Genomic DNA, 22,125 nt, shown 5'->3' with positions numbered 1-22,125 from the left:
CGGGGACTGAAACCGGAGGTGTCCACTCCGGAAGACAAGCCTCCCAGCAACACCCCCCCGAAGGCCACCGTCCTCGGCATCAGGGCTGGCCCACCACTTACCAGGAACCATGCATCCAGGATTAGGGGCAGCCCCACAGGGAAGGGACAGGAGGCCCGAGTCCACCCCACCCCCCGCCCCCATCTCACCACAATTCTCAGGCAACCTTGGGCTCCTCACAGAGCCACTGGCCAACCCCCTGTCAGACTGAAGTGAGCCTTCAGACCCCCACTCCTGCCCCCAGCATCTGTCCGTGTGGACTCACCAGCTCTCGCGGGTCCGGAAGCACATCTGTGTCTGCTGACCTCGGACAATACCAGCCTGAAAACACGTCATTCATCAACAGGTTTATCATCCTAATAGTGGATGACTTTGGTTTGGAGAGAGTTGACAGCCAGACCCCAGAGCCCTTGGACCAACACTGCTCCTCTCCCTGGAAAGCTCCGAGGGACGGGAGCTCCCACAACCTGCCTGCGTGCCCGTCCTCAAGAGCGTGACGCCCTCGGCAACCAGCCCCACACCTGCAGGCCCCTCAGGCCCAGGCGACCCCACTCTCTGGGACGCTGCCCCACAGCTCTGGGAAATGGAGCCCCTCCCCGTTCGGGACCTCAGGCTGGGTGCCAAAAACCCAAACGGCTCTGCAGTTTTCCTCCTTTTTTTCCTCTTCAAGTAAACTCGCAAATGTCAATAATCAGAAAAACATGCACACGGAGACATATTTCTCAACTCCGCCACGGCCCTCTCTGCTGCGGCTGCCAGCAGAAACAAGGTCAGCTTCCCAGCCCCGCTTATGTAAGCGGTGAGCTCGCCACGCAGCCAGAGGCCACCAAGCCCGGGCGCGCCTGCCGATCCCAGGGCCCTGGAGGCTGAGCAGGGACTCAGGTCTGGCCGTCCCCCCCCGGCACCGCAGAACAGACTCTGACCTCTTGGGCTACAGGGGCCCGGGGTTTCAGGCAGGTCACTGAGAAACCAGGTCCCTTCTCAGCAATAAAGTCCTTCAACTGAATGGAGTGGCCAAGGCAAAGTACCCAAAAGGGCGCGGGTCCCTGTATCCAAACGCAGAATTTGGTCCCCGGGGGGCCTAGAATACGTCCTCAGTGCTCTCCATCTACCCCCAAAACAGCTCTCCGGACTCACGCGTTGTAATCGCATGCTCATTAGCCGTCAAGAGCATCAGAACTCCCGGGCCTGTCACTCCTCACAACCCCCTCGCCAGGAAGGGAAGCTCGTCCTGTCGGGCGACCCAGGCACCAAAGTTCGGGAACCTGCCAAATTTAAACAGCATGGGCTCCAGGTCCGTCTGGCCAAGGGTCTCTCTCCCCCGGGACAGGTGCCTTTCTGGGCTCCCCCCCAGCTACCCCTTCTCTGGGCTGCCTGCCACCTGTGACTTCCTGCTCTCCTCCTGCCTTTCCACCCATCACAGCAGCTCGGGAAGGGAGTCCCAGGTGTGAGGGACGAGAGGGGAGCAGGCCTCCCCGGGCACAACGGCTGGCTGGACTAGGGCCCAACCCTGACCTTCCCTAGGGCAGCAGCTTGTAGGACACACAAACACACACACACACACTCTCTCTCTCTCTCTCTCCTGCTCTCACCAGGTCACCCATTCATGTGCCTAAATGCTAAAGTCCGCAGGTCCCAGGGAGAGGCCTGCCTCCTTCTCTAACTCAGTCCCCAGCCCCGCCCCCCACACCCCGACCTCTGCGGGCTATGCCTCCCCTCCTCTCTCCTGTTTGCGAAGCTGTACCTGCTCCTATCGGCCTTGTCTTTGGCAGAGTTGGTATTGACTCTGGCTCTGCACCGTGGACTACACCCTGCCTGGGGAGAGAGAGGAGGCTCCTCGGGACCCGTACAAAGGAGGTGCTGGATGCTGGCTCTCAGACCTGCGTGGTGACCAGATCCAGGGGGAAACATATCATCCCGCCCCTGGGGCCTCTCAGGGAATCCACAGGCCCAGCCAGGAAGGTCTGGCCAGGTCACCTCTCTGAGGTTATCACCTAATTGGACAAAAAGATACCAAACAGGGCAAACAGCCCAAAGGTCCCAGAGGCCCACTGAGACTGACTCTGCCTCCGGCCAGAAAGGGGCTGGGCTGGGGATGCCGGCCCAGAGCCACACATGGGGGCTGCGGCAGGCCAGCTGGGGCCCGTGGGTAGGGTGGCCAGGACAAGTCGTGTCCACCCCTCAGCTGCCTCCCCCCCCACCGCCGAACACAGCTATTCCCATCTCTGAAGTCAGCCTCGGTGGTCAGCCAGGAGCCTGCCCTGGGGGGATGCGTGTTCGCTGGAGGTGCTGCGTGGGGCCGGCGGCCTGATCGCCTTCCGTTCCTCGCCTCACTGCTCCACGTGGGCGTGCGCTCTGTGAAAATGCACCAAGCTGCACTTCCACGCCCGGCGCTCTGTTAGGCAGGCCCCGCGGTCCCACCGCTGCCTGAGCTAGGGCCTAGGTCACGCGCCCGCACGCACCTCACCGGGCAAACGCATCTCACCTCACCCACGCGCCCGCGCACACACGCACCCGTGCACCTCGCCGGTCCCTCCAGCTCACCCGGGGTCCCCGGGAAGGACGCGGCTGGAATCCCGTCCCAGGCCCCCCTGCCCTGCCACACTCTGAGACAGAAGACTCGGCCTTGCGGGTGCGCCCTACAGCAATCTGCAAATCCCACCTGATCCTCATAAAAAATACTGTCGGGAACGTTTTAGAGCCAGACAGGCTGACTTGAAAGTGAGCAAGGACCACTGGCGAGAATGAGGCGGCAGAGGAAGGAGGAGGGGATGAGCCCTTCGAAGCTGCCGTCAGGGAAGCAGCACCGTGCGCCCCAAACAGACTAAAGTCACGGAAAAACTAGAAATGGCTCAGAAATGACAATCGCCGAAACTCACTTAGCGTGCACTAATGAACTGCACACTTTAAAATGGCTGAGACGATCCCTCTGATGTATATTTTACCACAATCTTTTACCGGGCACCTGCGGGGCTCAGTGGGTTAAGCCTCTGCCTTCGGCTCAGGTCCTGATCTCAGGGTCCTGGGATGGAACCTGCTTCCCCCTTTCTCTCTGCCTGCCTCTCTGCCTACTTGCGATATCTCTGTGTCAAAGAAAGAAAATGTTTTTTTAAAAATTACCATTAAGGGGCGCCTGGGTAGCTCAGTGGGTTAAGCCTCTGCCTTCAGCTTGGGTCATGATCCCGGGGTCCTGGGATCGAGCCCTGCATCGCATCGTCATTGTCATCAGTCTCTCTGCTCAGCAGAGAGCCTGCTTGCCCCCTAGCTCTGCCTCCCTCTCTGCCTACTTGTGATCTGTCTGCCGAATAAATTAAAAAAAAAAAAAAAAAGGGCGGCTCAGTCTGAGTGTTGGCTCAGCAAAGACCCTCTTCCAGGCCTTCCCCCCCAACCCCTCCCAGCAGGACAGTCTGTCTCAGGGATGAGCCTGGATTCAAACCCTGGGCCCAACTGCCACCACACCCAGAAGTAGGTGAAACCCACGCATTTAGGCATCTGGCAGACCTGAGAGGTGACCTGCAAACTCAGTGGGGCAAGGGCGTCCGGGTGGCTCAGGGGGCTGAGGGACCCACTCTGGATTGCCCCTTGGGTCGTGCTCTCAGGGTCGGAGTTTGGGCTCCTGCCACTCTGCACTCAGCAGGGCGTCTGCCAGAGACTCTCTCTCCCTTTCTGCCCCTCCCCACTCTAACTAAATTAATAAATAAAATAAAACCAGCGCGAGGGAAATGATTTTCACTAAATTGTAAAGGGACATTAAGTTATAACTGGGGAAAAACAGCCACACCTCATGCCTCAGTCTATGATAAACTCAAAACAGATCAAATATTTAAATAGAAAAACCTCTTCAAGCCATGGGGGGGGAATAATCTTTTAAGATAATATCGGCAAAAGGAAGATCTTATTAAGTGTGAAAGGACACCTCGAAGCTGTAGAGACTGCTAAACCCACCTACAGTTTTAAAAATCAGCATGGAGAACACCGTCCCCCTGAACAGTCAAAACACTAATGGACAAACCAGTGAAAAAAATTCATAAATCACATCCTAAAGGCCTAAATTCCTTAATATATTAGGACTTCCTGTAAACGATAAGATAAAGACCAACAACCCAAATTTCTTAAGTTGAGAAACAGGTGATGCAAATGTCTTTCAAACATGGAAAAACCCAGCGTCTCCCTCAGATAAGGTAAATGCAAATTAATTCCACACAGACCCCATTTTCTGTGTAGATGCTAGTTTAATAAGACACTCTGGGCAAAGGTCTAGACAGGGGCACCCGCTCACTGCGGCTGGGGGTCGGAACAGGTGCAGCCTGGACAGTCTAATTTCGGGAGTCCGCAGGCTGCAGACTGCCCCAGGGCGCTCAGCCCGCAGGGGTCCTCCCCACAGCCCTGCCATCAGGTGCCCACCGGGGGACTGGAGAAAGGACTCCTGTATCCTTGTAACGCGACACCGAGCTCTTAATCTGCGTTCCCTCCTCCTCGGAGGGCTGCACTGGTGAGGCCAGCCCAGGGCTCAGAGCCAAGTTCCAGCCGCAGGGCACAGGGTGAGGAGCTCCGTGATCTCAGGCTTCTCAGGCTCCTCAGACCCCCCTGTCCCATCCATAAATTGGAAATAAAAAGACAACGCACTTCAAAATGATGTTGTGAGGCTCACATCCGGTAATTAAGGTTAAAACCCCAGCCTTATTTTCCAGACGTGCGGATCTCTCGGAAATACGAGCCATGGGAGAGGGAACGCGCGCCAGCAAGCGCCGGAGTGGGGTTGGGGGGCGGGGAACAATCCCAAACAGAGCCGCGCTGAGCACAGAGCTGGGCTCGATCCCACAACTTCGAGACCACAACCCCAGCAGAAACCAAGCCGCTTCACCGCTGGAGCCACGGGTGCAGCTCAGCAATTCTTGTCGCCACTGCCCCAGTGGCCTCCGCTTTTCTGCAAGGGAGTCCTTGGGCTCCAGCAGCCCCTCCTCCTGTCTGAATGGGCTCCCGAAATCAGTAACATCCATCAAGCCCCACTTGTGTGTCCACGTCTTGCCTGCCGAGGCTGGATGTGCCCTGCCCCAAACTGGGGGGCTGGCGAGCGGCCTGCCACACCGTTCCACACTGAAGAGGAGGCCGCAGACCCCGCCTGGGCCCCGGCGCACTCCCCGCCACACCAAGGCATCGTCTCTTGGCGGGCCTCTGATGTGGGCGCTGGCAAGAGAGGCGACCTTGGCATCACGGCCCCTCCAGCCGGGCAGGGGCAAGGGCGGGGCTGGACTTGGTAGCACATGTGGCTTAGGGCAAAGAGCCTGTCACTTCCTTGCCGTGTGATCTCGGGCGCCCCACAACCTCTCTGAGCCTCAGTCTCCTCTCGCCCACTCAAGGACGGTTTCCGCAGCTCTCACCTCCGTCAACGTGCCCCATCGTTTCCGGCCGCACGCAAGCAAGCGGACAGTTGTCGTCTTTCTAGAAATACCTTTTCTTATTCCCACTTTTCCAGCGAAGGCGCACCCCACTGCCCTACCCGTCTACAGCTCACCTCCTCCAAGAGCAGCCCACGCCCGCCGTGCCAGCTGCCCTCTGCCGGTGCCCTCACGAACCCCTCCCAGCAGCCCCGGCCTCCAGCCTCGCCCCGCAACTCCTCCTGTGAAGGTCACCAAAGGCCTGACTGTTTCTAAGCACACCAGTCAGGGCCCAGCCCTGCTCCGGAGTGGCCCCCTGCCCCACGGGACACTGTGGGACACCGAGGACTGCTCCCTCCTCTTCCCCAAGCTGTCCCCACTGGGCTGCCAGACCCCAACGCTCCTGGCTCCCTGCGACGTCACCAGTCTCCCCTTCTCCCCAGCCAGCCCGAGCAGGCTCCGCAGGCCTCTTCTCTCCTGTTCCCCAGCTACACTCAGCGCGTGTGAGGCTGGCCACCCTCCAGGCCTGAAATGACAGCTGCCATGAGACCGCTCCCACGGACCTACTGCAGGCGCAGGCCGTCCTCATTCCCAAACTCCAGCTCCCACACCTCCCACTGGCTGATCCATGTCTCCGTTCCCGTATGTCCCAAACTGACCTGATCTTCCCCTCCAACAAAATCTGTACCCGCTCCCCCCGCCCGTCCCATGTGGCCTGGGGCAGAAGCCAGCGCTTCTCTGCGTGTGGCTGGCACTCGAGGTGCTGCTGAGCAGGGAGGGAAGACCAAGCAGGCTCTTCAGGAAAGGCGGCTGGGAGGCAGAGGGACACAGCGCAGGGGCTGGAGGGACAGCCCGGATGCAGGGCCTCAGGGGCGCCGCACCCCTACAGGCAGAGCCCAGGGTGGAGCCGGCAGAGGGCAGGTGAGGGTGGGGGGCCCGCTGAGGACCCAGCAGCACACTGGGCAAGGGCGACCGTGCCAAGGGCCGCGGACCTCGTGGGATCTCGTGGCCCAGGAGAGAGTGAATCACAGATTCCACACCCAAAGGAAGCGCCCACTCCAGCCCTCAAGCACTCTCTCACAGACCCTACCTGGATGGCAGCTTCCCCGCTGGTGTCCAAGGGGCACCAAGTGTCCCCATGGAGCCCTCTGCCCAAGAGCCTATGAGGCCCTTCGTGCCAGCCGCATCAGGGTGCGAGGCGGCGGAGGCAGCTTCCCGGGGGGAGTGTGAGGGATCCCTACTGAGTTCCCTCAAGCCCCCTTCACATGTCACCCTCTCCATGAGAGCCTCCCCTCCGAAAGGCCAGCTCCACGGCCCGTCACATGCACAGTCCCAGCCCCCCACCCGCTCATTCTCCCCCCCAACCACTTGTCCCCTGTCCCCCACTACCCAGCTCGTTTCCCCTCCCCGACGCCCCCACCCCAACTGCGGAACCACTGGCCCCGTATTTAAATCTCTTCTCCAAACTGAAGCACAGGGAGCCTGGGACTTCAGTCTGTTTTGCCCATGTTTGCCTCCACGGCTCTAAGAATAGCGTCGGGAACACAAGCAGTCGGAAGAGTTTGCTCAAACGCGCGGACTGTCAGCTCTGGGACGTCAGCTCCCCCATTTGCACAGCTGGGCAGAGAGCTGGGGTGCTGAGCTGCTCCCCGTGGAGAAAAGGAGGTGGGGGGGAGGGGGGGCGTTGGCCGCAGCAGACTTGGGAAGAACCGGTCCCCCCTCCACCCCGGCCACACACCCAGGAGAACTTCCCGCAGTGACAGAGACTCTCCGTGCCCAGGACGCGACCGCCACTCGCGCTGCTGAGCAACCGAGGACGGCGGCGGCTGTGACCTGACTTCGCCGTCATTTGTTTAAACGGAGCAGCTACACCTGACCAGCGGCTGCTGGCGTGGGGGCACACGGGCCGGCCGGGGCGAGGGGGAGGCGTGCACAGTGCGTTGTGCACAGCTGCCCCGGGGACCCTCACACACGCCGCAGCCGTGCGCCGGGGTCTGTCCCCGGGTGCTTCCTCCGCACCATCCAGCCTCCAGACAGTTTGTCCTTAGAACGCTGGCACCTCCAGGCCTCAGGCGGCTGGGCTTTCTCGGTCCCTCTCAGGGACTTACTCTTGGCCATGTTCAAGCTCCTTTTAGGGTGGAGTCTGGGTGGCCGGTCCCACACGGGCCTCACAGGGCTTTACGCGGCCTCAGTGTTTGCTCAAGTGAATAAACAAGGGCAGAGCCAAGGCGGGGAGAGACTTCTGGCGACCAGAAGCCGGAGGGCAGAGGGCCTGCCTTCAGCGGGCCGAGCACCACCGGAGCCCGCCATCCTGGCCAGCGAACCGCAGGCACGTGTAGAAAGGGACCCTCCCGGCTTCCAGAGCTCTCTCCGCAATGGATCTGGGGTGGGCGCCAAAATCGAGCCAACACAGCCTCGAACTCTGATACACCGAGACCCAAACCACCCAGCTGGGGAGGCCCGACAGGGGTGAGGCTAAGAGGGCAGGCAGGCACTGCGGCAGGAAGACGCGCCCCGAGGGAGGTTCAGACGCCCAGACAGGACTCTGGAGACAGGCAGCTGTACGCGCTTGCCTGTGCCCCGTGGCGCTCCGCAGCAGGCGGCAGGAACCTGAGTCACCCGTGTCCAGGCCTTCCACGCCCAACACCTAAGTCCCAGCCGTGCCGCGCCCCTGACAGCGAGTACACCTGAGCGGTGCCCTCAGCCCGGCCACGCGGGCAGCCTCTGACCGCGGGGAAAGCGGGCCCCCGGCTGCGCGAGCCCCCACCCCGAGACCCACCGGATTTCCCCTCTCTCCCAGCTCGGCCTCTGCTGCCCCCTCTCCTCCCCGAGGCAAGACGTGCACACTCATCGGGGGCCTGCTTCCTGGACAATATCTTCATTTTTACTCCCCAGCTTGTGGGCCGAGTCTGCGTGGGTGTGGGAGTAGAGCGGGGTATTTTCTGCTTCTCTGCATTTTCCTTCTGAACTGGTCTCTCACTTCCTCCCCCAGCTCTCAGTTCTGCCTTTCCGGGGCTGTCTGGGCCTTGAGACCACCACGCAAGCAGGGACTGACTGCAACCTCTTAGGAGCCAAGGCAGGAATCCCCCTGGGGCAGGTGCCCTGGGGCGTGGTGGGAGGCGCACAGTCACAAGCAGGGGAGCCCCTTGCAGGGGGCCGGGAAGACGATGGACACCAGAGAAGCCTCCACCCCACCCTGCAGGCCTCTGGCACCCCCATGGGATGAGCCCAGGTCTCACTTCCCTTCCGTCAGCCCCTTTGGCCCCAGTGCTCAGCTCCCCTCCCCACAAACAGCCCCAGCTCTGCTTCTGGGGGGACATACAGCACTAGAGCCTCAGGAGCCTGGGCCTCCACCAAGGGTCTGCCCACCTCCCTTCCCAACCTCTGTGAACCTGTCTCCCTGGCACCAAGTGTATTTTAGACCCAGCAGAGGATGGGGACACAAGTGTACGGTATCTGCGGCCCCAATCAATGGTGACTGCTCCCTGCAGGGGTCCCCCGTGTGCACTGACAGAGGGAACCCCTTTAGGTCCCTCCGCCCAGGGCCAGGGGCACCACCAGCCAGAAGGCAGCCCGCCCCCAGCCTCTGACTCTGGAGTCCTCTCTGGGCAGAGAGATCAGGCTGAGGATGTCTGCCCAGGACAGGAGCCATCGGTTCCCAGAAACCTGCAGGCTGCCCCTCAGAGAAGCCCTCGGAGCCTAAAATAAGCTTCTTGGGAAGAAGCAGTGGCCGCTGGGCTAGAGGAGAGCCTGGACACGCAGCTGGGCATACTGCCAGGGCCCACAGAAGGGCCTGGCTGCCAAGAGCTGATTACAGGCAACAGGAGCAGCAGGGCCCACTGCCCTGGGCCTCACCCCTCCTCTCTGGAAGGAGAGCCCAGTATGTGCCGGCCCCAAGACGTCCGCTCCTGAGCCGCCCTCCGAAAGCCGGTTCAACGCCCAGCGCCGCGGTCTGCCGAGGCCAGTGCGGGCAGCGGGACCTTCGCGGTCGGGGCTGGGGTGGGGGGGCAGAGCCAGTCACGCGGCCCCCACGGCTGCCGGCGCAGAGGCGCTGGTACACAGGACCCCCGGGCGGGAGATCCGCGCCCCCAACCCCGCTGGGACCTCTGCCCTTTAAGGACTCGTGGGGGCGCAGGGAGGAGGCTCCGGACGTGGCGTTCCCAGAACACGCCGGGCCCGGGGCAGCGGGCAGCGCGGCGGCCTCCGCGGCCAAAGGCGCAAGACGCGGTGGGGCGCACGAGCGGCGGGTGGGCGCGGGACAGGGGCACCGCCCCCCTTCCTCCCGCCGGCCGCCCCCGCCCTCCAGGCGCGCGCGGAGCTCTTACCCGGCGCGGGGCAGCCCCCGGGGACCACGACGGCCCCCGGCGCGGCCAGCAGGGCTGTCAGCAGCGCGCAGCGCAGGGCCAGCATGCTTCCTCCACGGCCGAGGCCCCGGGCCCGGGGCGGCGGGGCGGGCAGCGAGCGGGCTCCGGCCCCGAGGGCAGCGCCGTGGTCCCCGGGGGCCCGCGCACGGCGCCCGGCGAGTCCCCGTGCCCCCTCGGCCCCTGCTGGGTGGCAGCTCCCGCGGGCTCACGACGCGGAGCCGCCGACCGTCCCGGCGCCTGTGACACTGGAGGAGCGGCCCCCGCCGGCCCGGGGCGCTGTTACGAAAGCCGAGCGCGTGGCGCAACCGCCCCGCGCGCACCCGACCGCGGGGGCCGCTTCCGGCCGCAGCGCCGCACCTGCCTGTCCGCACCCGCGACCCCGGCCCTGCTCCGGCGACCCAGGCCCGGCTCGGCCCACCGTGCGGCGGAGCGCGGGGGAGTGAGCGCCGCGCTGGGTTTTGAATTTTGGTTTCGAGGCCGGGATCGCGCTGTCAAAGCGGCACCCGAGAGCCCAAGGGAGCCGGCGACGCGGGGGCTCAGCGGCGGATGCGCCCAGGGAGCCGGGAAAAGCGCGGAGGCCCGGGCCTCCCCCACCGAACCCCCCTCAGGCTCGGGCGTCGGAAGACCCGCTGTGGTCAAGGTCGGTTCTCTCTCCCGCCTGCCCCCTGGGGCGCGCGCTGTCGGGGGCCCATCAGACCCGGTCCGCGCCCAGACCCGGTCCGCGCCGAGACCTCTGCTGCTGTGTCTCTGATCGCATTTCCGAGTCTCTGGCTTTTCGCTGTGTTCTCCTGTCCTATGCACATAACAAAGTCTGTATGACCCGGGAGACGACATGGACACCCCCAGACACAGCCTGGGCCACAGGTGTTCGCCGAGGTCGGAACGTGCGAGACTTCCCCGCCTGACCGAAACTGGTCCTCGCTTTCAGGAGCAACCACAAGGACTTTTCAAAAGGATCCACCTGTGCTCCCCAGTGGGGGGTCCTGGACCTGATAGGGGGCCTCAGAGCTCAATTTGAAGAGGAAAAAAGTCCTGAAATAAGGTCTAGGTTGAGAAATGGAAAACCAACTACTAATTAGAACTAATTAGAATGTGCTTTTCTGCTTTGGGCTTCAAGCTGACCCTCCCCCCAAATCTAGCTTCCAAACAGGTGGAACCCGCATGGCCTGACTGGAGCCCCGGGGTGGACTGACCCTGACATGAAGGGACAGAGCTTCTGGAAGGCAGGCCCCAGACCCCATGCACCTGGGTCTCATGGGAAGGCCCATCAGCACTGCTAGGCAGAACCAGGCACAGGCCCTGTCCCAGCTCTTGGCGGAAGCTGCTTCCCATGGCCTCCTTCAGCCGCACCCACAGACAGGGAAAGAGAGGCCTTTGGAGAGCAGATCTTTTGGCCACTGGCCTTCTCTTCCGCTGTTTTAAATGGGGTTGCAGCAGGGCTGGGACGTTTTAAATGGGGTTGCAGCAGGGCTGGGACGTGGTTCCCACTGCGGCTGCTCCTTCCCCTCCATCTGTAGCAGATGCACACCTGAAAATAACCAGAGGGACGGGAGGCCCACCTGAAACCAGAAGGCCGCAAAAAGCCGTCTGCTCAAAGAGGAGGGTCTGAAAGACAGATGTGGAAGCCCAGACCCCGCCCAGCTGCCCTGCCCACACAAAACTGGGCCTCCCGTCCCTAATCCACCGGTGGGGACCCTGTGTTCTAAACTCAGACAGGGTTCCCATCCCAGCTCTGCCACGTGCTGACTGCGTAACATGGGCAAGTTACTTAACCTCTCTGAGCCTCTGATTGCCGATTTGTAAGAGGAGAGCGACACTGTGCCGAGCGCTGGTGTTGTGGTTCCGGTGAAAAGATCTGGCCCGTCTTTATTCTCTCAGCCTCGTTTTCTGACCTCCGTGTCTTGAATACTGTTATGTTCTTACAGTGTTATATACGGCTCCTCACCCCGCGCTATGTCCTCCACCAGATACTCCGCTCCTGTGTCCTGCACCCTGCCCGTCCGTAAGACGCATTGGGATGTCTCCTCCAGGAAGGCGTCCGCTGTCTTCCCCACTTCTGGAACGCTTTCATCCACAAAGCCAGGTTACACGGCCCATCTCTGGGCTTCTCTGAAAGCCCACGCCAACTCTGATCACCATCCTGATGGGCCCAACACAACACAAAGCCCATCCGTGTGTCCTCACGGCTGAGCAGGGCCTGGCCCGTGGCGAGGGCCTTCACCTCCAGGGGGATGTGGTCTCCACGCTCTCAGACCTCCGTCAAGCCCTGCCAGAACGTTACGCTAATAGGAGACTCAAGATTCTATTCTGTCTTGTTTTCCTGTTTGTTTTTTAAAGATTTGCTTTATTTGAGAGACAGTTAACACAAGCAGGGGAGGGGCAGAGGGAGAAGCAGCCGCCCGAAGCGGGACTCGAGCCCAGGACCCGGAGATCAGGATGTGAGCTGAAGGCAGACACTTCACCGACGGAGCCACCCAGGCGCCCCTCAAATTCTTGAGACCCCATTCCAGACTTTGCTCTGAAAAACACTGATAAAAAAGGGACCGGCCCTCACCCCGTCCTCACCCTGACCCGGTCCCTGGTGCCAGTGCTTGCCTTCTCATCCCTGGGGAAGGGGAGAGACTCATCCCCCAGGTGAATGGCAGGGTGGGAATGGGGGTGTCACGTCACCAGGAAGCAGGAATGAGAACCCAGCGGGCTGAAGTGAGCCAGGTCCCGGGGACCTTACGCTGCGCACCGGGACGCGGCAGGGCCTACCTGCGGAGGCAGGAACACGAGGACCAGATGCAGAGCCTCCTCAGATAACCCAACGCCCGCAGAGCACTGGGAGATGATGCCCCGGTTTTCGGATGAGCACCCTGAGAATGGGCGGCAGAGGGCGGAGTTCAAGACCCGCGGCCAGACGCCGGGCTCTAGTGAGGCCAGAGCCGTCCCTGCCCTCAGAGCCGGGCTCCCTGACAGACAGGCTGGGAGAGAGGAGCACGAGAGTGGGGACTGGCAGGTGGGACACCCCGCCTCTGGTGCCTCCACCCGCTGCGTGTTCCTGCAGTCGCCCTTCCCCTCCCCCAAGAGGAGCTGCTGGCCGGACCATTTTTCTCAGACCCTCCCCCTGAGTCAGCTCCCCTCCCACCCAGAGCCAAACCTTGACTGAGGTCTTGCAGAGACCCCACAGAATACAGGGGGTGTGAAATCTAAACGGTAGTTAGCATCACCGGCTCCTCCTCCCAGGGCCTCCGGGGGTGGAATGGTTCCTTCCAACGAGGACACAGGTGACTCAGGCCAAGACCCCATCCCTTACTCAAAGGAGTTGTTTCTTCTGCTCCTAATTGCGCTACTCCCATCCCTCGGGCTTGGGCTGTCCTGTGAGAGAGTTGGAAACAATACCCTTTGTTCTCTGTCCCCTTTGGGGGCAATGACCCTGAGTGCTGCAGACCCCTCCCCTGACCTCTGGCCAGGACAAAGCAATCATTGCCAGAAGGTACTCATTATTCCCGGAAACCTTCCTCACCCCTTTCCTGTCAGCCTGGGAGGAAGTGACCTTCTGTGGCTCTTGGGGTATAATATGGGGACCCCACTCTGATCAGCAGAACTCCACATGCTAGGCCGGTGACACCTGTACAGTCAAGCCCCCGCAGGGCCTAGCACATAATACTGTGCCTGTGGCTTCCCGGCTCGTGCTATTGTTAAAGAGTGTTTTCTGCTCCAGGGTTTCAGAACACTTTCTGAGTGTTTCTAGAACTCCCCTTATCCTGCGTTACTGGAGGTTTGTTTTCTATATCATTCTGTATATCATTTTCATGACACATACTCTTGGTCAGCTTTTGAAAGGAAGACCTAATATCTGTGAGCAGAAACACAGATAAAACACGTCCTAAATCTACTGTCCCAAAGGGAGGTGAGATTTTACTTCTAACTCACAGACACTGTTACAGAAAACCAAGGAATGAAACTCAGGGTCGTCCCTACGTCTGGCCCTGTGAGCGCGGATATCAGGGTCACTGGTATTTGAAAAATACATCACTGACCATTTGCAGTTATGTGGGTCAGAAATCCCATATGAATGAACTAAAGTTACTTTGTGTTTTCTTGAAAATTATCTCTGCTAAAATGAACGCAACCTTTTATTTCTTAAAAACAAACGAACAGGGGCGCCTGGGTGGCTCAGTGGGTTAAAGCCTCTGCCTTCGGCTCAGGTCATGATCTCAGAGTCCTGGGATCGAGCCCCACATCGGGCTCTCTGCTCAGCAGGGAGCCTGCTTCCTCCTCTCTCTCTGCCTGCCTCTCTGCCTGCTTGTGATCTCTCTCTGTCAAATAAATAAATAAAATCTTAAAAAAAAAATTAAAAAAAAAACCCCGAACAAGCTAGCACACTATTTCCTAAACCGCGCTCCCCACAGTTGTAGTGGGATAATTTAATTCACTGTGTGTCTAGAGTCTGCCACCTTGCAAATGTTTCTTCTCTTGTTAAGAAAATAATAAACAAAAATAAATAAATAAACAATTAAAAAACGGGGCGCCTGGGTGGCTCAGTGGGGTTAAGCCTCTGCCTTCGGCTCAGGTCATGATCCCAGGGTCCTAGGATGGAGCCCCGCGTCGGGCTCTCTGCTCAGCGGGGAGCCTGCTTCTCCCTCTGCTGTTCCCCCTGCTTGTGCTCTCTGGCGTGCACACTCTGTCAAATAAATAAATAATCTTTTAAAAAGGTAATAAACATAAAAATTATACATATTTTTAAATGGTGAATAGTATCTTTTGCATATTTTACCAGCTTTTTCACAAAGCATCACAACGTTAAGTTTAAACAAACTAGGAGCTTGAAGATTCAGATACACAGAACAGATACATGCGAGCTGCAGAAGGGGTAACCTCTCATGTAAGGACATGATGTGACATTCCTTGAGAGAGCGGACTTCCTAAATGCAACACACAGCATCACTGTAGGTACACGGACCCCGGAGCCAGATGGCCTGTGTTTGGTTCCCCTCTGCCCCTCAATAGTCGTGTGCTCTAAGACAAGGTACCTAATGTCTCTGGACTTCGGGGTTTCCATCTGCAAAACAGGGAAAGTAAAAGAACCTTCTTAAGATCTTATGAGAATTAAATTAGTTAAATACGTAAAATGTTATAACAATGTCTGACTCATGGTAAGTCCCATATGAGTGTTTATTAAATAAATGTGAACGTGTAAATTTTCCCAAAACACCTTCTTGCTAGACAGGAAACTCGATCTGAATATGTTTTCAGTGACAGCTCATTGTGTCACCTGTCGAATGGACAACTGAAATGGAATTTGGCCCCAAGATGCTCTGGGAAGCCGCTTCCAGCTAGTGGGTTTGGTCGTGTTCTGGATTCGAGACCAATTACGGGCAGACGTAGACATCCAACCAGGGTTGCTTCTGTGGTCAGCAGGGGTCCCCTCTCAGACCTGGGGCCTCCGACTCCCACGTCCCCTTTCCCGGAAGACGTTCTGATCTTGGATGCCCAGTTGGTTCTTCTACTTCCCAGCAGAGGCCGAATCAAGCTCTGAAGTTTCACAGAATGAGGAAGGAGGAACAGCGACCTCTAGGTCGCTCGTCGCCAGCACACTGTGACCCTTGGCAGTCCCCTTGGTGGTCGCTACTAGATGTGCGGCCATGTGTGCGCTGAAAGGCTGGGAGAGCAGGTCCCGCTCTGCCATGACCGGCTGGGGCCCCTGGGTGTGGCCGGCGGGAATGTAAAATGTAAGCGGGGGTTCCTCGAAGTAAGCATAGAGTCACCACTGACACAGCAATTCCGCTCCCAGGATACACCCGAGGATACAATACACCGACAGACACTTGTGCACCGACGCTCAGAGCAGTCCTCGTAATAGGAACACACAACTCTTCCTGCCTCATGGCTTTCACAGTAGACTTTTTCCTGTCTTTGGGCTTGAACTAAAACATCAGCTCTTCCCAAGTCTCCGGCTGGACAGCCTTCAGCAGTGGTTCTCCTGATTCTCTGGCCTTCAGGTGCGGACAGAATGACATCACCGGCTCTCCTGGGCCTCCAGCCAACTCGCCCTGAAGATCTCAGGACTTGTCAGCGCCATCGTCATGTGAACCAGTTCCTTTTAATAAGTCTCCGCTATGTGTTGTAATAAATAATATAACGAAAATATATATGAAGAGATCTACTGTGCAGGTATAAAGGATATATGCATCCCCCATATATGCACCTGCGCTAGACATCTGTGTGCACGTAAAAATACCTCTCCCACTGCTTCTGTTTCTCCGGAGACCCTTGACTAACACCGGCAGGAATGCAAGCAAGAAAGCGACAACCGTCAGTAAAGGCGTGAGAGTCTGGGAGTTTCTACCTGGTTTGAGGGAAACAGGCTCCTCGTGGAGCTCACCCTTAGCTGGGCCTTACTGGGATCATTTCTACAGACGGGGGTAGGAGGGCTAGAGAGGTCAGGGAAGAGAGAGGAAATCCCCAGCAGAAGCAACACTGAGCAAATACATAAAGACAGGAAACTTCTGGGCCCTTTGAAAATGCGTGCAGCACCGTCTAGCCCATCCTTGCTTCCTGCCTGCTTGAAGGTCACCTGGGAAGAGGTAGTTGGGGGCCCCTGGGACCTAAATGGTAATGAACTTGCCAGACGTCACCACGGCGAGTCCTGTTGTAGCTCCCACCCGGAGACCCACGGCCTCTGGAGTTGAACACCATCTACTCCAAACGGTCTGCGGCCCGGCCCCAGCGCGCCGGCCCTTCTCTTCACGGACCCCTCCAGAGACACCGCACTTCAGCCCGAGAAGGCCCGAGGTTTCCGGAGAAAGCCGCAGATCTGCGAGTGGCTGCGGCTGACTCGGCCAGCCTGCGAGAGCCGCCGCCGCTGAACTGCCGTGACCGCGGGGACACACGGGACCTCCCGGGAGTCGGCGGCCCCACGGGCTCCGGGGCAGACAGCGCGTGAGTAAGGAAGCAGGGCTCCGTGCCCGGGCTGCTGGCTGCGCCTCGCCCGCACGGAGGAGACCGGGAGGGCTAATCTCTGGACGGGGCAGAGCAGAGGGTCTCCCCGGTGAGAGCCTCCCTGTGGTCCCAGAGCTAGAGGCGGGCTGTGTGCGGCCGGAGGGTGCCTCCTCCGGCAGCCGACACTGGGGGCCAAGCCTTTGCCCTCCGGGAAGGAGACTGCTGGATTCTTCTCCGGGAAGTGGGACCAGCCCAAGAGGGAAGACCTAAAGCTCCAGCTGTTTGGGAATTGTGGCTGCAAACAGCCCCATCTGGACTCCCACCCCACATGGCGCTGCCCCGGGAGCATAGGATCCCCACGCCCGCCGCAGCGGCAGTCCCCATGGGGAAGTTCCCGGGCCTGGCCCACCCCAGCAGGCTCCCGCACTCCCCGACTTCTGCTTGGTTCTGCCGGTGTGAGCCCCAGGAGGAGGGGAGGCTGGGGTATGTGTCCCTCTGTTTCCTCAGATGGGTCAGCTCAGCTGCCTTCGTCTTGCAGCCCCAGTGACCTCTCTCCTACCGTCGGCCTTTGTAAGTAAACCCTGACGTGATCCTGATTTGAGAGAGCCCAACAGTCACTGCCCCGCGGTTCCCTGCTTGGGAATGAGCAACAGCCCAGAAAAGATACAAACAAACAAAGACAGGAAGAAGGGCGAGCCGCTTGCACACAGCCCGTGTAGGGGCAAGATCACGAATGTCCTCAGGGAGACATCCGAAGATCTGGCGACGGAGAATCAAAACGGGACACTCTTCACAGGGACAGTCAGAAGTTAGAAGTGTGGCACCAGAAATGAAAAGAGTTGAGGTGACAAAGTGAAAAATAAATGAAGTGTGGAAAGGTACAGGAATGTCCCTGAAGCTAGAACAAGAAAATCCAAAGAAATGAGGAAAAGATAAGAAAAGTAAACAAACAGTCGAAGAAGTACAGGATTTGAATGATAGAGGGAAAAGGAAAAAGAGAGAAGAAATAAAGTAATTCGGGAAGATTTTTCTGAACTCGGGGACCCTGGTCTCTGTCCTGAAGGAGCCCGCTGGGAGCCTCGCACAAGGGACGGGACTGGACAAATACCAAGGGGCCCTGAAGACAAAGAAAGAAGGACAGTTGCCCCCACAAGGGACCCGTCTGCCAACCTCGCGCTCCACAGCCTTCAGTGCCTTCTCAGCGATAACCAGGAGGACTCCCGAAGCGTTTCTCCCTGCAGAAATGCTCAGCCTCTGGGTAGAAGGAGTTGGAGGGACGTTGAGGAAGGGGCTTTTCCTTGGGTTCCAGCAGCTGCGCCCTCCATGGAGATGGGTGGAAGGATGCTGTGCCCTAGACACGCACGCCCCCTACCCAGTCCTCCCTTCAGACAGGGCCCTGTGTGCCCCAGGCCTGCTGTGCTCTGCACCCCAGCTGGCTACCAGGGTCCTGAGGCCTTGCTCCCAGCCTGCTCCTGGACTGCAGACCGGCTCCGGCCCCACAGACCACTTGGCTTCCCCCATGCGTTGCACCACAACAGCCCCTTCTCCAGTGAGGGGTGACCCCTGCCGTGGGGAGGGTCCCAGCCAAATGGGTTCTTCCTTGGCTGCCCTCGGCCCTCGGGGACCACAGAGTTCTCTTACATTGCATCCTAATTATTTTGTGATAGTTTAATACCTCTTTATGGTAAAAGTCCCTGTTTGTTTTTTTTTTTAAGATTTATTTATTTGAGAGAGACAGAGCAAGTGAGCAAGGGAAGGGGTGGAGGGAAAGGGAGAACCAGGCTCCCCACTAAGCAGGGAGCGGGAAGCGGGTCTGAATCCAGGACCCTGACTTCGCGATCTGAGCCGCAATCAAGATTCGGGCGCTCACCTGACTGAGCCACCCAGGCCGCCCTAAATTTCCTGTTTAAATCACTGTGTGATTCTGTCTCCTGATCGGACCCAGGAGTCAGAACACCTTGACCTCAACAGTGATCCTAAAAGTGACGGAACAAAGCTTTCAGAGTTGTGCCGGGAAAACCTTGCAGCTGAGAGTCCTGCACGCGGCCAAAACACGAGTCAGGCGGGCAGAGAGTAAAGACATTTGAAATAAAGCCCTGAGAGCGTAGTGCTTCACACACTAGAGCAGGCCTGTGGGATCTACGGGAGGGGCAGGCGGCACCCACCACAGGCCCACCCGCAGCGGGGCCGTGGGGAAGAACGGGCCGGCTCCTGCCCGCTGGCCGAGGCTGGGGGCCTGCGGCAGAGGGCAGCGCTCGAGGCAGCACCGAGCTCATCACGCTCTGGGCCTGGCTCTGGCCTCCAGACACACTCCGCGGCCAGGCTCACGGGGCTTCCCAGCACTTCCCCTCCCCAGCAGGGCCGCAGCCCTGAGTCCCGAGTTCGACCATCACACCCCGTCCCCTTCCTGGACCCCCACCTCCCACCCCGGGGATGGCGGGAAGGGGAATGGAGGGGAGAACGCCAGACTCTCGTGAGAGGCCGAGAAACTGGCGGTGGGCCGGCTGTTATCAGGGAAGGGCAGCGCGGCCGGGAGGGCCTGGGAAGCTGTGAGTCGCACAGACCTGCTCTCCTCCACTTTCTACGCCTCAGACTCCCGCTGATTGTGGGGAGGAGGCTGCACGGTCGGACCAGGTTCCAGAACCGCCACCTTCCCTCTCCAGGTGAGCTCTGGCCGTGGGCTCCTGACCGCTGGGCTCCTGACCGCTGGGCTCCTGACTACTGGGCTCAACGGGCTCCGGAGCTCATGTGCGCCGCCTGCTGTGAGTGTGTGTGCTTCTTGCCTGGGGCCCCACACGTAGAGTGCCCTGCAGCAGGCACGCCCCCACGCGCACGCACACGCACGTGCACACGCACCCGCACACTCAGGTGCAGGGCTGCGCGTCCCCAGGAGGCCATGTGGTTCAGCGTGAGGGCAGGTGTGATGTCTGCCCCAGGAGATTCCCTCCTGGCTCTGGCCCGTGGGGACCGTGGTGAGTGCGGGTGTCAGGGCTTTCCTCCCCGTCCAGGAGGAGCCAGCCTGGGGCCACCATCGCCCAGAGGACAACCACAAACGGCTGAACTGAAGCCCACTGACCTCTGTTCGGACCTTGCTAACTCCAGCCTGGGGTCAGCAAACCCCTGCCACCCTCACCACCCCCGTGCCTGCATCGGGCCACCGCCTGTGTTTTAATAGCACACGATGGATGGATCTCACAAAAGAAGCCAGACATGAAATTATACAGAGTACATGATTCAATTTCTATAAAATGCAAAAACTGGCAAAACTGATCGACGGTGCTTGGGGCGCCTGGAGGGCTCCGCCAGTGAAGCGTCTGCCTTCCACTCAGGTCATGATCCTGGAGTCATGGGATCAAATCCTGCATGGGACTTGCTTCTCCCTGCTCCTGCTTCTCCCTCTGCCCCTCACCCAGCTTGTGCTCTCTCTCCCTCAAATAAATAAATAAAACATTAAAAAAAAAAGACATATGTATAAGAATATTCACAGCAAATTTATTCACAAAAGCAAAAGAGTCAAAACAGGGGCGTCTGGATGGCTCAGTGGGTTAAAGCCTCTGCCTTCGGCTCAGGTCATGATCTCAGGGTCCTGGGATCGAGCCCCGCATCGGGCTCTCTGCTCAGCGGGGAGCCTGCTTCCTCCTCTCTCTCTGCCTGCTTCTCTGCCTACTTGTGATCTCTCTTTCTGTGTCGAATAAACAAAATCTTTAAAAAAAAAAAAAAAAAAAGAGTGAAAACAGCCCAGCCTCCAAGTGTCTACCAACAGGAGAGGTAAACCAGTTTTCCGCTCACAGGTGAGAGCCCGCACAGAAACAGAGAGAACAGACAATGGATACATATGACAATAGGGGTGAGTCCACAGCCATTATGTTGAACAAAATAAACCACACACAAAAGATAACATTCCATATGATTCACTGTTGCCAAAATGCGGAAGGGGCAGACCCAATAGGTAGTGTTGTCAAAGTAGTGGTTCCTCTTGTGCGGCGTAGGGACACGGAAGAACCTTCTGTTTGAAATAGTCTATATCTTGGTCCGGGAGGGGCTTTCCTGGATGTGTCCTCTGCAAAAATTCACTAAGCTGTACACTTAAGTTTAGTGCACTTCATGTCTATGCATAACATATGTCAATAAAAGAAGTATTTAATTTTTTAATTATTTTTTTTAAAGATTTTATCTATTTGACAGAGAGAGATCACAAGTAGGCAGAGAGGGAGAGAGAGAGAGAGAGGAGAAGGAGGAAGCAGGCTCCCTGCCCAGCAGAGAGCCCGATGTGGCACTTGATCCCAGGACCCTGAGATCATGACCTGAGCTGAAGGCAGAGGCTTAACCCACTGAGCCACCCAGGCGCCCCTTTTTAATTATTTTTTTAAAGAGTTTATTTATTTGAGTGAGAGTGACAGCACAAGCAGGCAGCAGCAGGCAGAGGGAGAGGGAGAAGCAGGCTCCCCGATGAGCAGGGAGCCCCACATGGAGCTGGATGCCAGCACGCTGGGATGATGACCCGAGACACTTAACAACGGAGCCCCACAGGTGCCCTTGAATTGTAGGAGTTCTTTACACGCTCTGGATACTAAACCCTTATCAAATGAATGACTTACGAATTATTCTCTCCCACTCCATGTGTTGTCTTTCACTCTCTTTACAGTGTCTTTTTTTTTTTTTAAAGAGAAGTGGGGGTCAGCTTTTCCCTCTCCCTGCTGCTCTCCCTTCTTGTACTCTCTCTGTGTCACATAAATAAATAAAATCTTTTTTTTTTTAAGATTTTATTTATCTGACAGACAGAGATCACAAGTAGGCAGAGAGAGAGAGAGAGAAAGGGGGAAGCAGGCTCTCCACCCCGCAGAGAGCCCAATGCAGGGCTCGATTCCAGGACCCTGGGATCATGACCTGAGCTGAAGGCAGAAGTTTTAACCCACTGAGCCACCCAGGTGCCCCAAATAAATAAAATCTTTAAAAAAAAAAAAACAAAAAACCCACGGTTCAAAAACAAAAAGACAAAAAAGAAATGGGGAAAAACTTGAATAGATATTTCTCCAAGAAAGCTATACAAATGACCGGCAAGCACATGGTCAACAACCTTAGTCATGAGAGAAACACAGATGAAAAGCACGTGAGACAGGATGGACCTAAGGGTATGACTCTAAGTGAAAGAAGTCAGACAGAGAAAGACAAATACCATATGATTTCACTCATTTGTGAAACCTAAAAAGCAAAACAAATGAACAAACAAAAAGCAGAAGCGACTCATAAGTACAGCAAAGAATCAGGCAGCTACCAGAGAGGAGTGTGGGGGGCTGAGCACACGGCTGAAGGGGGGCGGAAGGGGCACATTTCCAGTCACGAAATGAGCAAGTCTTGGGAATGAAAGGCACAACATAGAGAAGTGGGTGGTATTGTCATCACGCCGTATGGTGACA

At 58.1% G+C, this 22,125-nt stretch overlaps 1 protein-coding gene across 3 annotated transcripts in view; it reads right to left on the bottom strand.

The window, feature by feature from the left end:
* The window catches only part of IL6R (interleukin 6 receptor), a 37,072-nt gene extending 26,944 nt beyond the window's left edge, over positions 1–10,128 (bottom strand). The window contains exon 1 of one of the 3 annotated variants that reach the window (XM_032845036.1): positions 9,743–10,128. In XM_032845036.1, coding sequence (XP_032700927.1) covers positions 9,743–9,827 — 85 coding nt within the window. In that variant the 5' untranslated portion in view covers positions 9,828–10,128. The remainder of the gene's footprint in view (positions 1–9,742) is intronic. The other 2 variants (XM_032845037.1, XM_032845038.1) reach the window with 2 other exon arrangements.
* Positions 10,129–22,125: the final 11,997 nt, after the last annotated feature.

The sequence above is a fragment of the Lontra canadensis genome, unplaced genomic scaffold (assembly GCF_010015895.1).
Source record: "Lontra canadensis isolate GAN:19392208 unplaced genomic scaffold, GSC_riverotter_1.0 scaffold160, whole genome shotgun sequence".
Lineage (NCBI taxonomy): Eukaryota > Metazoa > Chordata > Mammalia > Carnivora > Mustelidae > Lontra > Lontra canadensis.
The sequence above is the reverse complement of the archived record's forward strand: the minus strand, read 5'-3'. Positions and strand labels throughout refer to the sequence as shown.